Raw genomic sequence first — 19,313 nt, forward strand, 5'->3', positions numbered from 1 at the left:
AATAATTTAATCGCCTCTAAACATTTCGATAAATTTTCCAATTTAAAAATCGCGAAGGTAATTAGTAAGATTTTATTTAAAATTTAGAAATTTTTAAATAGATATATAATTCTATAGACTATATAATAGACTATATAATTCTTTATAAAAATTCATGCAATAGGGGTGAAAATAATTTAATCGTCTCCAAACATTTCGATAAATTTTCCAATCTAAAAATCGCGAAGGTAATTAAAATCTTCCTTTTCTTTTTCTTTTTTACTCTTAGAATATTATTCGAATAAATGTATTTCACGAGTATCATTTGCATCAAACAGGATGAAAAAAAATTCGTCGAAGAAGAACTCGAACTGTTTCTTCTAAAATTTAAGCATTTAAAACTGCTCGAAACGAATCGATCGTGTCGAAAAAGAATTCACGATGAAGCGAGTTTATTTCTCGAAAGTTGGACCCAGTTTCGAGGGGGTTAAGAATTGGAATTTGCTTTAATAAAAATATAAACGAATAAACGAGGGGAGAGAACAGAAAGAAGAAGCGGCGGATTGACGAATTCAATTAAAGTTAAAGGGGTGGGGGGATGTTCATCCTCGGAGGTAGGCGTGTTCGTTTTTAATAGCATTCGACCAGGAATTAATTAGCCAGTGTGTAACTAGGGGATGGAAGAGGAAGGGTGGAAGTTTTCTCCCCGGTAAGAAATTAGGACGAAATTTTATATATATGTTTAACAAACAAAGTTTCTGTTTCTTCGTTTGTTCCTTTAATTTTCTTTCTCTCTCTCTCTTTTTTTTTGGAGGAGAGAACGTCTTCGTTTAACTTACGATCGAAGGAAAACTCTACTTTCTTTGTGTTTTTTAAGCTTTTTATTTCGTTAATCATTAATTATTTTATTAATTCTGTTTGAAACCGCGAATTAAAATTCGTTGGAAGGAATAGAGGAGAGGTTTTTATGATTTTTGCGATTTTCTCGGGAAGAGGAAAATAGTAAACAAGATGTCTCTCCTCTTCTTTTCGTCCTCTTGGAAACACGATCAATCCGGGCTGTTGCGTCAAATTTAAGCATCTTATCGAAAGAGGAAAAAGGAAAAGGAAGATTTCTTTTTATAATTTTTAACTCACACGACACTTTTTCTTTATCTTTTTTTTTTTTTGGAATATTAAGAAAACGGTTGTTTTATTTTTTTTCTTTTAGAATAAGCAATGTCTGAATTTGTGATGTTCAAAATATGTGAAAAATGTGAAAAATATATATAAATATTTATTTTCTTTGAAATATGCGATTTAAAATGGAGGAACGATTGAAAAATTTCTGTAACTAAAAAACTATTAATTTTGCTTTTTTTCTTTTTTATTTTTGATGACGACGCGTCTATAATTTTGCAACAGAATTTTTTATAGAAATACTGTTAAAGTTTAAAGTACACAATTTCAAATTTGTTTTTTTTTTTTTTTTTTTGGTCAAATGAAAATTTCGATTTGGAATCAACTGTGAAGTGAAATTAATTTTCAAATACATTAAAAATAATCCAACTCTAACAAATTTTACTTACTTATTAAATTTATACACGCTTTGAAAATTTATTTAATCGCGCAATCAACTATTTAACGCATAAGCCACGAATTACCATTTTAATCAGATTAACGTCCATTGGAAAGCTGAATTACGGTTAAATATTATATCCGCATTAATACGAAACCAGAAATTATTTAATCGGAGGATATTAGCCATTCTGACGCGTTTTATCCATATCTTTTTTAAACAATCTCGTTAGAAATATGTATTTTCGTCAGCCAATATTTAAAATTTTCGACGATATCAAAATTTCTAACTTTTAATATATTAATGAAATTCTAAGTCTGAAATGTAAATTTATGCAAATAAATGAAATTTGAACGTAGAAGAGTTGATCGCGTAAAATTCACAGTTTGTTCCAATTTGCATCGACGCGAGCGGTAAGAAACAAAGGACGAATTGAATTTTTCCATGTAATAAATCTTTATTAATTCATTTCTCTCCCGTTCTACGTTATCGCGAATTGTATAATAAACGATCGTTTCGAGAAATTTTCTCTTTCAAGAATCGTGTTTATTCGATACTTTTGCCAACCCCCGAACAACGAATAAATTTCACTCTCTCCCGAGGAGAAAAATCGCAGAGTTCTTATTTTTATTTCTACATCTCAACTTTCTCTCCCTTGTCGCGTTAATTATTATCGCCGTGGATAAATACGATGACGCTTGGAATGCTTTAATAGATTTCGAGATTAATTCGTCTCGCGTGCAAGTATTCATTGCACGATGCAAATACTGAAAGATTGATAGGAAAATGAGGAGAAAAGTGATGCTCGAGGAGAATTCGTTTCGATTTTGAAAGGATAATAGCATTGAATCAACGCTACGAGCATCGAAAAGATCTTTATGTATATCGATTTATATATATATGCGTGTGCGTGAAAATATTTGATAATTTTTTTTTTGTAGATTAATATATATCGATATAAGTATTCACATTATTTCGAAAATTTGACAAAGAGGTCGTTATGCGTTCGTAATAATAATTTTTTCAAGTATATTTTTTTTTGATAAATCGAAAATTGAAAGAAAAATGAAAGTAAATATTTTTTTTCTAATTTTAACGTTATCGATTCCTTACGAGGCACGTAGCGCGCCGATTCATCGATTTTTCTTTTGTATTGGTCGAGGGAATGAAAGTCAAAGGAACGAAACGAGTTAAACAGAACACTTGGAAAATCAATTTTATTTTAATTCTTTAGAAAGGTGCGAATATATCCATTTTGTACACGAAAATTTTAAACTACGTGTCCTTTGGAAATCAAAAAAGTGAAAATTCTTAGAAAACTTTTTTATTCGGAAAGTGTGCAAAAAAAATTTGTCTTTTTATGCTTCGTTTGATAAACATATTTCCTTCTAAAAAAAAAAAAAAAGAATACGTGAAAAGTGTCGAAAAAGATCTCGAAAAAGATCGTCTTGAGAATTTTTTTTTCACGAGATTACGAGGTAAACGTCTCTAATCATATTTACCATACATGTTTTTAAAATAGAATTTTCTTAAGACCTTTATGAACTCTATTCGATCCTCGACGATATATAAAGCTTTTCAATAAGCAAAGACATTGCATCTTTTGTTTTAAGTTATCCTTGTCCACGTTATCCAGAACTTTTACTGTTGTTGAGCATGTTATAAATATAACATTAACATACTCTGTCTTGTTTTCCGTGTTCTATGACATCGCATTAAGGAACGAGTTGAATGCATAACATGATATCGTATATAAGTAGTTTGCATAATACATCATGATCTTTTTGAAAATTATTATGACTAAAAACGCGTTTCTTTTTAAGTATATGATTTAGAAGAATTTCACAAAGAATATTTTTTCTTATATATTTTTTTTTAAATGAAAAATATACGTATGATTTATCTAATTATCTATCTAAATTTTATTTGAAAATTTGATAAAAAATTATAAAAGAAAAATTATGTAAGATTTTTTCGAATTTTTCTTTGAATTGTTATTTATAGGTTAAGAAGAACTGTTTCATTAAAAGCACACGCATCGTTACAAGAATATAATTTGATTTAAAATTAAAATAACGCTTGTATACGATCTTTTGATCTTTTAAACGTATTTGATGATATTGATATCAATACGTAATCAGAGCAGTTTCTAATTTTGAATATATTGGTTGGTTTCCAATTTATCCCATTCCAACTCATAATACGATTTTCGTTCCGTTGAAATTTAATATTATCGATATCTATTGATTGTGAAAATACAAGGTTTCCAAGTTAAATTTTCTTCATATTTAATCCAATATGGCAATAATTTTGATCAATTTGTCGCGATAACAAGTCTCCTCGTAACAAAATTTCAACACGTAAATAAATAGACAACTTCATACGCGTGTAACTAACTTCAGGGAAGAAAAGTAACTAGATGTAACTAAATTAAACTTTTCTTACCAACCATTAACCTCTTTCTTTCTTATTAAAGAAAAAAATAAATAAATAAATAAACGGTAATTCGATTATACATCTTCGAAAATGATTATTTACTTGGAAATTACTTTTAACGTAGTAATTTTAATTCTTAACATCGCTTCAATCCCTTACCACCTCTCTCTAAAGAAATTTCCAATCAAGAAATGGCCCATTTAACAGATTAAAACAGATTCGAACAAAATACATTATGGAAACGATTTAATAGAAGAATCGAGAAGAAGACGTAACGTCGCAATTTTTTTTCTCTTCACCTCGTGCGCGACAATAAACAAAATTCAATTAAAAAAAAATATATTCTCTCCTTTCTTCTTAAATAAAGATACCACGCATTTACCGCGTCTTTTATCGTTCTCTCTCGACGTACCTTTAAAGATATTTACCGACCGATTTTTTTGCTAGCCGATAGCGATACATTACCGTGTCAGGGTGGATCGAAATGGAAGAAGAGAAAAAGCACTTGTGATTTTTACCTCCTATAAAAATAAAAAAAAAAAAAAGAAAGAAAAAAATTCATGGAGGAATTGTTCTGTATAAATTTTTCAGTCGTTCTGAACGCTGCATTTTATCCATTCGTAGCAAAAGTCCAAGAGAGGGCTGGTCTCAAAATGAGAATTCATTTCGAATACGAAAATAGTAGCTGGAAATATTGAAAAATTGTTTTTGAAAAATTGTTTCACCTGATTTGAATTTTTTCGTTTAAAATTTACTTCTTTTTTTAACCGTGAGGTGAATTGTTCGTTCGATTTTATTGTTTTTTTTTTTTTGGAAAAATTAATTTAAAATTTCAAAATACGTACGATGTTAACACGATCTTTTCTTCATTATAAATCATTATTCTATACTATTTTCTAACGATCTATTAATGAACAAATCACGTCACGATCTTAAACACCTCAAGAATTGTAAGAATTGTACAAATCCTATGAAATTAAAAAAAGATTCGAAGCGTCATTACGGATTGAAGAAGTCACGTGTATATTAGGAAACTTTTTTCATCGAAGAAATTCTCAACGTGTTGAAAGACAGATGTTGATCCGCGTTGATCCGCGTGCCCGATATTTAATAATATTATTGATCTCCAACTGATCCTGCCCTGATCATTTTGTTTCCAGATATTAAAGAAATCGAGGTGAACAATCAACTCGTGGAAAAAGAAAAAAAGAAAGAAAGAAAAGAAAAGAAAACGTGAGTGTGCGAAGAAGAAACGATCTTTGATGAAAAGAATAATAATCTTTAATTGCCCGGAGTCTTTAAGTAAGTCTTTGAACATTTTAATTGAAATAGAACAATTTCAACAACATATTCATTTATCAATATTCAATATTCTTGATCCCTCGATGAGTTAAATCCGATTTAATTAATAATTAAAGATAAGGATTAACGTTGATATAACAGGATAATGGTTAATTATTCGCGTAATCAATAGTGGCGATTAATATCGATAAAAATTGAAGCTCAATCGTTGATAATAATTGTATCGTTATTAATTATTATACTTTTAGCAAACAGTAAAAAATTATTAGAGAGAAAAAAGATTGTTTGACCATCCCCAACGATGGACATTGTTTGCCAAAAGAAAGATAGACTATAACCTGGATACACGAACCATGTTTATTCCTTTCTTCCTAATATTAATTCGAAAAATATTGCGGTCAGAAGAGTATTGATCTCTCTACAGACGTGAGAGAACCCCTTTCAATATTTTTTTTAGCGTTGGAACGTCGCGTTAACGTGCTGAAGAAAAAGAAAATTAAGTATACACACAGGTGGGTAAAAAATATGAAATAGAATTGGGAGAGGAATGAGAAATAAAGGGAATGTAAAAGTAAAATATAAATGAGAAGGTATATGTAATAGAAAAATATAAGAATGATACAAAGGAAATGTGTAAGAGGGAGAGAAAGATGTGTGGAAAATTGTATCAAAATTGAAAACGTGGAAAGAAAGCATTTTTAATCATATCTTTGATAAGAAAAGACTTTTTTTTATATAAAATATTAATTTGGTATTAGCTTTAAAATGATTCAAGATGCATTTAAATCCTTTAAATTTTGTTAAAAAATGCTTTTGTTAAAGCATTTGTTGTCATTAACTAGAGTGATATTGAATGAATATGTTAAATGAGGTATAAAGTGCTAGATAAAATTCTCAAGTTTTTATAACGCTAATTTGATAAATTATATCAACATTTAATTATTTGATTATAACATTTACAATCAATAACAAAAATGTTTTCTATAATTTTCGCATTTTTCATCGTGATTCATTATTCTGTTAATTAAATATTGTTCTTTTGCAGTATAATTACACTCTTTATTCTTAAAGAAAATTTAAATATATTATTAATGACGTTTCCTCTTTTGTAAAAAATTTCTCAATTTTGTTAATAATTCTTTGCATTGAAACTTCCAAACTAAACTGTCATAAATATTTAAAACCATAAAAACAAAACTAACCGTGTAAAAAGTAATGTAAACGATTTTACAGAGAGAAATAACAGGAACCTGAAAGAATATTATACCAGAAAAAACAAATGAGAATACAATCAAAGAGGAATAAACGATTCCCCAAAAAAGAAGGAAAAGAAGAAGGAAATTGTAATTGGAAATGGTGCAAGCGTGACGAGACAGGTGAAACAAACCATAATATTTACATACCAATCTTATGAAGAATAAAGAATGAGTTGAACACGATGCATAGACATACAAGTGGAACGTGATACCTTTCAAGCTCAACTTCATTAAGACCAACCTAACAAAAACAAAACAAAACAAAAACACAAATAAAAAGAAAACAAAAAAATGATGTAAACGAATTTACAGAGGGAGAGAAAACTAGGAAAAAATCAACGAGACACTGGCCACCTATACAACCAATCAACAAATACACTCAATTCTCCCTAAAAAACAAAAGGATCACAAAAAAAAAGACAGGAGAAACAAAACGTAGTACATACCAAACTTTTTGTAAGGAAACAAAAAGTGTGAATCGAATAGAGACAAAAGAAACAGCGATGTGACCCCAATCACATCCTCTAACCTCCACCTTAAACCAAGGTCGAATTCATTAAAACTAAACCAAAAGCAAAAAGAAAAGAAAGCCAACAAACTTACTTACTAAAGAAAAAGAGAAGAAAACCGATTGATACGCACAGACAAAAAGTATATACCCCCAGAAAATTCCCCTTCCTCCTGTTCCAAGAAAGAAAAGAGAAAAAGAATCAAACTCGAAGGAGCGAGGAGTGACACGAGGCAGGTGGAAAGCAACTCTCTTATGGAGAGGCAGAGTAGGGAGCGGAGATAAAACAGAGAGACAAGAGGAGGAGAGATATATAATGGTGGCGCATGCTCCCCCCAGTTGTGCACGTATTGTAGAGCAGGCAGTTGCCCCCGTCGGCTCCAGGTACACGCGAAAATCCATATCGACGCGGTGTACCGTCTCCTACGGCCGTTGACAGAGGCACACGGCCGGCCGCGCGCCTTCGGTTTTCACCCGTCGTCGCGACGCAGCTTCCTCGCCGACTTACGCGCCGATCCTGCACACCGCGCCGAGGTGTTGCAAGGCTGCTTACGCCGCTTCGAGCCACGTGCCGCTGCCGCAGTCGCGTGTCACTGCTCGAGCGGACCTCTCGAGCAGAGGGAAGGGAAAGGGAAAGGGTTTCGTCCCCCCAAATCGAGACGATGTGACACTTCTCACGAATGTAATAATCATCTAATCGTCCACTTCGAAGATAAATTCAAGGGAAGTTTTTTTCTTTTTCTTTTTTTTTTTTTTCCCCTCCCCAAAAGAAGGAAAGAAGGTTGTTCCAAACGAGAATTTTATCAAGAGAATTTTATCGCTCGCCGCTATGAAGAGGGATTTGGATGCAAATGGAAAAGGGACACGTGTTTTCAACGTCGTACGTCCAAGGAAGAGATGTTTAGGAACAATTCGAAACGAGTGAATGGACATATTTTGTACGTCTATCATGTTTTCTTATGATATATAAATAGTACACGAGTTATTTTGAAAGGGAAAGGAAAGGGAGAGAGAAAGAAGAAAGGAGGATATTATCGAAGAAGATTAATCGAAGAAAGTTATACACGTTCGTGATAAATACGAGTTTTAATTAAGAGGATATTATTTATTATAATGTTGTTTATAATTATTCTCGAAAAAGAGATAATTGGATAAATTTTTCATGAAAGTAGAAGACGATGAACATTTTATTCTAAAGAAGAATTCCTTTGTTTCTGAAGGAAAAAATAATTAGAAACGATCGAAATAACTTCAAACTCCAACGTTATCGATATGAAACCTCTATGAAAAATAAAATTTCAAAGGATTACGTTACGTTAAAAACGGAATTGGAAAGAAAAGGCTCGACGTCTCCAACACACTTACCAGATAGAACCGTAAATAAATAAATAACGAAGTTTTCAAACCTCATCCATTGAAAGTTCACCAAGTGATGGAGGAATAGCATTTTAAAGAAGACGGGGCGTACATCGACTTGTTCCATCGGGGCCGATAAACGTAGAAACTTCCCCGTCTCGAAGAAGAAAAGATTCGAGAGAAATCCTCGGGAGAATTTCAAAAGTTCCCCTTTAGTGGAAAAACAAACGAAAGTAGCCGCACAAATTGTGTAAATTTGCACAAATTTCTCAATCATCCCCGGAGAGATCATTTTCGTCCATCGATATTTCATTCATATTATCGATATTTCGAAAGGCAGAGGCGGAATGAACGTTTTAAAACTCGTTTACGAACCTCTATCGACTATTGATTACAAGGGACTCTGAAGGGAGAGATTCCTCCTTGCGTCGTCGAGTTGAAATCAGGGGGCGGTTGCAACGTCCTCTTTTTTCCCCCTTTTCACAAGGTGTAGCAGTCTCTCGATCGAAACCCCATCGTATCGGTTCCCGAAACTCGACGCACGCCCTTTTGTTCGTGGCAAGAACAATAGAGGGATGAAGATCACGCTCGATGACAGACGTCGTTCGATAATTGGATCTCGACCAATTCCGAAACATTTCTTCTTATTCATTTCTATCTAGGAAAACGTCTATTAGAATAAATCGAAGAAATCTCTCCAAGAGATATCGTTAACGATAATCCTTTGAATAAAGGGAGAGGATTATTTTCTTAAAGTGTAATCATCAAGTGAACTAAAAAAAAGAAACTGTAATCCAGTGGAACAACAATTCAGACGTTTAGAAATTGTCGAGTTTCTCTCTAAAGTTTCCCTTTGTGGCGTAAGGATATATTTCGAAGGGATATCTCCTTCTCTCCTTCGCTTTGACGAAGGAATTCAATGAACTCGGAATCCGACGAAATCGATCTCCGATTTCCAACCATTTGTAAAATAATCCCGCGAAAACTTTGCCCCAATCGAGACAGAAGAGATGTGTATATATATATAGTAATAATGTATAATAATGTTGTAAAATCACGTTTCGATATGAATCGCGCGTGTAAAGATCAAACATCGTTCTTCAAAGATTAATTTTCCCTCTCCTCTCCCCCTCTTGTCTCCACAGTTTGCGGAAAGGAATCCTCGAGGATTAACCCTCCTTTAATGGCCCAAGGATCTCGGAGGAGGATCAAGCAGGCATTAGTCGTGGAATCGATGAAAATATTCTTATATCCCGAGTGATACAATTGATCAGTGGAAAAAAAATAGAGTGATCGAGGAGAAAGGATTAAGTTTCCTCTTAATCGAACTATCACAGATCGACATTGCATTTGGGAATGGAAAAATCGTGAGTTCGATCTTTCTTTTCTTTTTAACATTCTCGAATTCGATTCACGAAGAGTGTGTTAAGATTGGAAAGAAGAGATGTTAACGAATCATATATACGTGGATCCTTGAAAATTTTCCTCGAATTAATATCGAAGATAAATTTTCTTTAAGGAGATATCTTGGAAAATTGGTTTTAAAGGAGCCGTGTAAACGATAAACATAAATTCTTCTTCGATCTCTTTCCGTCTTTCGAAACGAACCCGATCGGAGAAGCGAAACGTTTCGGTTAAGAAGGAAGGAAGCATGAGCTGGCAATCGAGCAACGAGACTGTTCTCGACAACGGTAATTACGTGCTGAACACGTTGCATTATATCAACAAATTGAACGAGTCTGTGAACCCAGAGGCGATCGAGTGTCTGGAACGTAAGCATAAGGAGGAGTTGGAAAGGTTGTCGTTGGGAGGGATACTGGAGGAGGATCAACAGGGGTGCGAGATCAGTTGGGACTCTTTATTGTGCTGGCCTAGGACACCTCCTGGAACACTGGTCACGCTACCATGTTTCGATGAATTGAATGGGATCCGCTACGACAGCACCCGTGAGTATTTCATTTTCATACTTCATATTTCATTACCGCTTTAAAATTATTCGATTCTACGTCGCCTTTTGGCGAGGAGTTTTTTTTTTTTTTCAGAGACAATAGTCGGTGGTCTTTTCTTAATAGAAGCACGAGATCGTGAAATTTATTCTTACATGCAACGAATAATTATTCATTCGGATTTCATTGTGTAAGCTGATTTGAACATTCAGATCGGTGATTAGGATTTTAACGATGTTAATAATTGAATTATATAATTCAACTTTTATGTGATGTTCAAATATCGTTTTTTTACACGCTGTATGAATTTTTTTCAGATTCGAATTTCATTTCTATAACTAATTTTTCTATAAAAATTCGATTTTTAAAAAACTGCAATTTCTTCAAAATTATAATGTTCCCTTATAACAATATAATTAATATTAATATTAATATTAGGAGAAGGTGTTTTCATTAGTTTAATATTCAAATATTGTTTTTTATACGTTATATGAATTTTTTTCAGATTCGAATTTCATTTCTATAACTAATTTTCCTATAAAAATTCGATTTTTAAAAAACTGCAATTTCTAATTATAACAAGGCCATATTAATATTAGAAGAAGGTGTTTTCATTAGTTTAATATTGTTTTTATACACTATATGAATTTTTTTTTAAATTCGAATTTCATTTCTATAACTAATTCTCCTATAAAAATTCGATTTTTAAAAAACTGCAATTTCTAATTATAACGTTTCCTTATAACAATATAATTAATATTAATATTAAGATAGAATATTAGGATTAAGATATAAGATAGAATATTAAGAGAAGGTGTTTTCATTAGTTTAATATTCAAATATCGTTTTTATACGCTATATAAATTTTTTTTAGATTCGAATTTCATTTCTATAATTAATTTTCCTATAAAAATTCGATTTTTAAAAAACTGCAATTTCTTCAAAATTATAACGTTCCCTTATAACAATATAATTAATATTAATATTAATATTAGGAGAAGATGTTTTCATTAGTTTAATATTCAAATATCGTTTTTATACGCTATATAAATTTTTTTTAGAATTTCATTTCTATAATTAATTTTCCTATAAAAATTCGATTTTTAAAAAACTGCAATTTCTTCAAAATTATAACGTTCCCTTATAACAATATAATTAATATTAATATTAGGAGAAGATGTTTTCATTAGTTTAATATTCAAATATCGTTTTTATACGCTGTATAAATTTTTTTCAGATTCGAATTTCATTTCTATAACTAATTTTCCTATAAAAATTCGATTTTTAAAAAACTGCAATTTCTAATTATAACGTTCCCTCATAACAAGAGTATATCAATATTAGAAGAAGGTGTTTTCATTAGTTTAATAGTTGCACGAGGATACGTGGGGAATTAAAAATGTATATACTGATAATATTGTAACACTGTAACGAGAGAGAGAGAGAGGAAAAATTTCAAGTAAAATTAATTAACCGTCCATTTTATGAAGTAACTGTCCGCTCGCATAATTAATAACCGCGTTTAGTGAATGTTACACGATTCATTTCACTCTGGATAGAAATTGATAATCCGACAGGAAATATTATCCTTCAGAAATTGAATTTCCGTTTCATCTCTTCCGTTTATCCTTAAGAAAGCAAATGTTCCTTTTTAATCGAAAATTAATGATCGATGATTTTGGAAAGAGAAATTTTTGGAATCGATCCTTTCGATAATCGAATTTTTTTCAAAATATATTATTTCTTAATTTTTTTTAATCGATCAAATATCGAGTTTCCTTAATAATCGACGAAATTCGTTGATATCATTGATTAACTAGAATTAGGATTCAATCTGTTTTTATTCGAGCTCTTTCAAGCTCAAAAGATTAAGGAAAGATTGATAAGGATTCGGATCATCGGATTAAAGGGGAAAGATTTGAGACCCGTTGTTACCCGAGTCTTCTCCTCTCAAATGTATTCATATCGATTCTCCAATTCTCTGACGATTTTTAGTATCAGAATATATAGCACGATTCTTTTCAAATTCTTTTTTAAATATTTATATAATATCCTCTTATATCTTCCTATTTTTTTTTCCTTTTTTAATAAAACTTTTCAAATAGAACTATTCAGAATAAAAAAAAAATGCTTCGTTTGTTAATGCAGGGTGTTCAATATTAACTATTTAAATAACGAAAAAATTAGTATTTAAAAAAAAAAATAAATAAACGATAAACTTTCTATCCTTTAAAATTTTTTCATAATTTACATCATTCAATTAAAAAGAATCTTAATACCTATATTAATATAATAAATTCGAAGAATAATATTTTATTCATTTCGTGATAAAGAATTATTTTTTCCATCGATATCTTTTCACTCTAAACAATAATTGACTTCCAAGAAATCAAGTTTAATTAAGAAATAATCTTGTCGATATTTCAATAAATTTAAAAAAACAAAACGAAAAAAAAAATAACACTTTTAATTTGTAATATCAAACTTGTTTATTTCCTTATTCACTTCCTCTATAATAAATTTAAAATCAATCACAAATGAACAAAACATCCCTTGTAGGAATCGTTGACTGAATATAAAATGCATTCGCATTCATTTCTGAATGAATCTTTACAATTGGATTGTTGAAATTGCTGTTGGCACGAGGGAACATAGTGGACTCTTATTCTTGACAAAAACTCGAGGATTTTAAAGTGATCATCACTTTCGTGTCGTAATGTGAAACACCCATTATATCGGATTTAATTAAATCGTTTAGCGACTACGACCTTCCTTCACTTCTATATATATATATATATCTTTCTTTTCTTCCATTTTTCCTTTATCCTTTTCCTAAAAAAAAAAAGAAGTACAATAGGTGTTCATAGCAGTATGCTTTATTCGAAATCGCATACAATTTCATCCGTCCATCGTAACGTGAAATGAAAAAACAACGGGGTTCGTGAACTCTTTTGATGAATGTCGATACTTTGTAAATAAATATATCGTTTGTAAATAAATGAAATCAATTGGAAAGATACACAAAAAGATTTTTTTTAACAGGATTGGGATTTGACGTTGAAATTTTGGGAATAAAGATTCAGTTTTTTTTTTTGTAATATTTTGTATTATTTTATAAAATTAATTTTTTCAAACGAAATGATAAGGGTAATTTTTTAAAGATAAAATTTTGAATGAGACTATTTTTAGATGAATGATATAAATTGGATTAATTAATAATGGATAAAGAAAATATATAATTCTATTGAATGAAATTTCATGTTTCATATTGAAGAAAAAAAAATTATCAATAGAAATTGAAATGCATAATTTTAATACAATATAAAAGGACATGTATCTCTATTGAATTGGGATGTAGAATTGAAATTTCAAAAGTGACTGATAAATTTTGTTGAAGGGAATGATTACATTGTGTGGTTTATAAAGTAGATTAAAAAAAAATCTCAATTTAAAATTTCCATTTAAAAATAAAAACGATTTTGTTATTTTTAAATAATTAAAAAGAACTTGCAATTAAATATTTATTTGTTACATGTTAAAATATAGAAAATGAAAGATATGAAAAACATGTTAATTATATGTTACTGATATTGTATAATTTCATTGATCGAACGATTCAGACTTTTCTGTTTGACGTGAAAGAAAATTATCGACAGAATGTGGGAAAAAGTATGGAATTGTTGTATTTGATCGATCTATCGAAAAAAACTGTAACAAAACTTGTTCTCTGTATACGTAATAATACAAATATCACGTAATTCAGCGAAAAATTGAAAAAAAAAAATAGATCCATTTTCTTTACATTATTCGTACATGAAATGAACGCACAAATTATAATTACATTGTTCGTTGAAAAATAAATTAAGCATTGAGAAACATTTATTTGTAAAGCATTCAAAGTATTTAAAAATATTAATTATTTTGTTACGTTAAAAAAGAAATATATGTATAAAGGAAATATTTTTTTTCTTTTTTTCTGTAGAACAATTCGAAACTAGCATTATATGATAATTGCATTTGTATTCTATTTCTTTTTGTATCTTTACTTGTCAGTGAATATTTTAGGTTATGTTATCTTCCTCTCCTTTTATCCAAGAAAACGTATGTACTTATATCTATACCTATGTAAAAACTGTATCATATGAATTCTGCAAAAATTCTCAGTAGAAATAGAAAATTTTCCCTTTATAAATTTTTTCAAAATTTGTTCCAAAGTTTGTTCCAATAGTTTCGAATTTTTAAAACAATGTGTGAATCATGTTTGATGATATATGGATTTTTCATTTATCATTTTGACTTTCAATATTTTCGAAATTCAATTCCTTTTTTATTTATCGAATTTGTTATCGAATTTTATTTTGGGATTTTCAATGATTTGTTAATTCATATCGTCAATTACTATATTTTCAATCTACAACTTTTATCGTCAATTTTGTTTAATTTTTCACTGTGTTCAATATAACTTTCCGTTATTAATCTTCATTTTATCAATTTATACAGTACGATATTTGATGATCTCAATTTTAAAAACGTTTTGTAAATATCAAACTCTACAGTTTTTGATTTTGAATCGTAAATTAACTTGTTACATAACTATCCGTCTTTTATTTCCATAAAATCTTTTGGACGGATGAATATTCAAGAAATATTGTACGTGTAAGAAAAGTTTTTAATGTAAAAACTTGAAAAGATAATAGAATCATATTTTTTTTATGTTTTCATTATTATATTTAAAAAAAAAAAATATTAAAAGAAATTGCTATTGCATTAGTAATTTTTTTTAGTATTAATTATAGATACTTTGGTAATAAAACAAATTTTTTCAAATAATCTTATATAGAAAAAATAGTGTCATGTTATTTGAATATTATAATAGAAATTTGCAATTAAAAAATAAAAAGGAAAACATTGTCCTAGAATATCCTAGATTATTCAAATCCATGCAATCTAACCTCAAAACTTTTTGTTCCATTATCATCCAACCTCCTATCCAATATCCACCTTGATCGAACGATTAAACGAAAGCCATGGAAAAGCGTTTTCCTAAATGTCTTACACGTTTAGGTCGACATAATTTGAATTCTCCAATTCAAAAGAAATCCTTTTGCGTGCGAGTATCGCTCGAAGGCAACCTCATAAAGGAACTAAGCAGTAGAAAACAGGAATAACGATCACTTTAAAAATTGCTTCTCCTTTTTTTTTTCTTTACTACGATCAATTATAATCGATGTGAATTCTAAGGCTCGTAAATATCGTCACATTTTTGACATGTAATTTCCGTGATATACTTATTTCTTGCAACGCACAATTCGTAAAACAGTCTTATGCACGAGTTGATGCCTTCACAGGAATATCAAATCTCGATTTATATGAGTGCATGAAGTTTTAGTATATACATATGTATGTACGTATTCATCTAGCGAGTTATATCTAATCCATGTTCGATCCAGAACCTATGATTGGGTGGATTTTCAACGTTCGATGTCGTCCATTATTGACAAACGATAATTGAAACAAAAAGATTTTTCTTTTTTAATCATGATTTTTCCTCTATTGTACTTATTTGTCATTGGAAATAGAATTTAAAATAATTCAATATTCTAATATTCTTTTAATGAAAATATTGTTATATTTTTGAAATAAGAGTTTAATATAATTATATATTAGCGATAAAAACAAATATTCAATATTGATGACCTTTGCATTATTTTTTATAAAAAAATCGACCACTTACCACTATAATAGCGATTGATTAATCAGTAATGAAAGGTCGCCATTATCGTATGCCTTTAGGCAACGTTATTACATTATCAGAATTTTCAGACATTGTTACATATCAAAGTGTAATATAAGTATTGAATTGAACAGATGATGTAGATTATTTTATAATGTAATAGAATTTTCAATATTTGAATCGACAGAGAAATAGGATTCTTCTTTTTGGAAATTTTGACATGTAAAAATACTTTTTATTCTTATTATTTTATTCGTTTCAAAACAAACAATATTATTAAAAGATAATAAACTAAGAAATTATAAATATTGTTTTCAAAAATAATTAAAAAATATATGAATTTTATATATGGCATATAAGCATATTTTGTATATATATGTTTAATGTATGTATATTCCTGAGCCAAATAAAAACTAGAATAGAGAGTTAAAACAAAATTCATTAAGATTTCATAAAAGGAAAGTGTTACAAAAAAAAATGTTTCATAATTCGTTTGCATTTTTTTCCTTAAAAATTATAAAAAAAATTGAAATTCAATAAAAATTTATTAAATTGTACAAAAATTTGGAAAAATAGATTAAATAAATTAGTGATATTGAGCAATTAAAGAACATTTTATTGAATAATGTAAATTAGAAAAATATTTTCGTGTTTTCCATTATTTCAATAACTAAATGACTAGATTTCGTTTTTAATTAGAAACAAAAGCGTGATCGTATACGACACGAGGTTAATTATGAAAGTAACCGGTCGTGCAGCTTGGTCGCGCCATTTAAGATCAAATTACATTAGCGTCGTGTAATGTCAGTGGAAAATAAATTGTGGTCACTGTGTATTCCTCATTCTGTTAGCACTACAGACTTTCGCAAATTCGTGGTTACTATCTTTCAATGAATATTCATGATAAGAATTTGAAAACCATTAACACTATTGACACTTTCTTCATGAATTAATTTAATATTTCCGTCTCGTGATCAATTTTGTTGTATTGTGAATAATTAAGAAGCTTAATTAATCGGCTTAAGAAATCGATTTTCATTCTTATATATTGTTTTTTATTGTTCAAAGATTCTGATTCGAATTTGTTTTTTTTTTTTTTGTTTCTTTAATTAGTTAAGGCTAAGGAATTATTGATAAAAAAGGGATAAAATCTAAATGTGAATTAGAGATCGAAAATTTGCAATATTTTAAATTTGTCTATTATATGTTATAAAAACTAATTATATTATGTATATATTTTTATTTTAAAAAATAGTTGCAATTTTAATTACATTTAAATGCAGATTTTATAATTACGAATTGTCGAATTATTCAAATTTTCCAATCATTTCCTAATTGGATTCTTGTAATAGTCTTATGAATCCAAATATACCAAATTGGAAACAGAAATTTTATACCAACTTCTATGTGCTGAAACAAATTAAATCGGATAATTCTAAATTTAAATTTTTTTACAATTTTATTAATTGATTTAATTATATGGAATATATAATATAATAATATATAAACTATAATAATACATACAAACTATATAAATATAAATTTTTATCTATCTGATATAAAAATTTTATTATTTTTAATTATTATGTTCCACTTCTCTACAAAATCTTCTTTTCTTTCATAATATAAGTTTTATCCATATTTTATTTTATAATATTTCTTCTTCATCTTTTTTATTTAAATATCTCAATAAATATAACTTCATTCAAACTAAATACACATTGTAAAAAATCTAATTTTATGCATGATCAATATCTCAGCCATGAGCACACCTTTCGAAAGACCAGTCGGATACGACAGGAAATCAACGAACATTTCAATCATTATCAAACACTCCATATAATTCTCTGGAATCGCAATGAGGGAGTTTCGTGATATCGCTGGTTATTTCCCCTGATTTATAACGCCTGCACACGATATTCATAAATGTAATAGATCCTCTATACACATTGTTATTTCACAGTTATATCGTATATTATTTTCAAAAATAGATAACTAAATTTAAAAAAGGTTAGATAAACACAATCTGAAAATTCATCCTTGCTAAAATACGAGTTTTTTATCATGATATATTTCAATTTAAGTTAATCTACATATTTAACTCTTTTGAATTTTTATTTGTGAAAATAAGAACTATAATTTATGATAATAATACTATTGTATCGTATCATTTTTTTTACATTCACCACTAGGAAGATTTACACGGAATACATTCCCATGAGAAAAATATCACACTCTTTCTTCTCTTCCTAACCTTCAATATCATAGTATTCAAAATACGAAGTTTCTAGATAGTATTATCGATGAATTTGTACTTCTTTTTCTTCTTCTTTTTTTCTTTGTCCTTTCTCTCCTATTTCCAATAATCCAGTATCCAGGAACCACATAAAATAATTATTATTATACACTTATTATTATACAATAATGAAAAAATTTAAAATAAATCAAAAACTTTTTAACCTCTTCGATGATCTTTAAATTGATAATCAAAAAATTTATGTTTGATTTAATTCTGAAACGCCCTGTATTCGTATACATGCACGCTTATATAGTAGACTATATATTACTTGCATATATGCTCATGAGAGGAATAATATAATGGTGGGCAAATTGGTCGAGCTTTACGGCGCCATTATACATTCGATGGTGAAACGGTAAAAGCAAATCTTGGTTACGAAACGTGTCGCGTCTAAAATTCCTTTTGCTTGCCTATGAATGTTCGATTCATTCACCACGATTCAACAAAAAAAAAAAAAAAAGGAATTTTATCGAACGATTCCAATGGATTGAAATGGAGAGCGTGCTTTTGATCGCCTTTCTTATTATACGTACGATCCGTTTCGAACATACCGCGTGAATACTGAATATCGAACACCATTGGTGAATTCACAGGACAGATTCTAGTGGAATGATTATTCTCGTTGCACTAATCGTTGTTTTAAAAATATTATAATTTATGTATATTTGAATTTAAGTGACTTTTATGTATTGTGTACAGAAGTTTGTGTCTTGTTTAAATTAATTATGATTTTGTAATGTTTTATATTCAATTTTGAAATATAATTTTGCCCTCAACTTTATTTTAAAATTAAAAACAATAAAATAATAATATAATAAAATAATAAATGATTTTAAAATCACAAATAAAATCATTAAAAAACACAATCGACAAATATTTCGAAAAAAATGTTTAATTCCGTGAAAATAAAACAATATTTTCTGTTATCGTAAATTAAAA

General features: G+C 29.1%; 1 protein-coding gene across 3 annotated transcripts in view; it reads left to right on the plus strand.

Annotated features, from left to right (window-relative positions):
- The window catches only part of LOC413829 (diuretic hormone receptor), an 86,788-nt gene that overhangs the window by 10,585 nt on the left and 56,890 nt on the right, over positions 1–19,313 (plus strand). For 2 of the 3 annotated variants that reach the window (XM_016911383.2, XM_397268.6), the window contains exons 2-4: positions 5,134–5,275; positions 5,524–5,787; positions 6,509–10,341. In XM_016911383.2, the coding sequence (XP_016766872.1) occupies positions 10,047–10,341 (295 nt within the window). In that variant the 5' untranslated portion in view covers positions 5,134–5,275; positions 5,524–5,787; positions 6,509–10,046. Of the gene's footprint in view, positions 1–5,133; positions 5,276–5,523; positions 5,788–6,508; positions 10,342–19,313 lie in introns of those variants that run through there. The other variant, XM_016911384.2, reaches the window with a different exon arrangement.

This window comes from Apis mellifera, linkage group LG3 (assembly GCF_003254395.2).
Source record: "Apis mellifera strain DH4 linkage group LG3, Amel_HAv3.1, whole genome shotgun sequence".
Taxonomy (NCBI): Eukaryota; Metazoa; Arthropoda; class Insecta; order Hymenoptera; family Apidae; genus Apis; species Apis mellifera.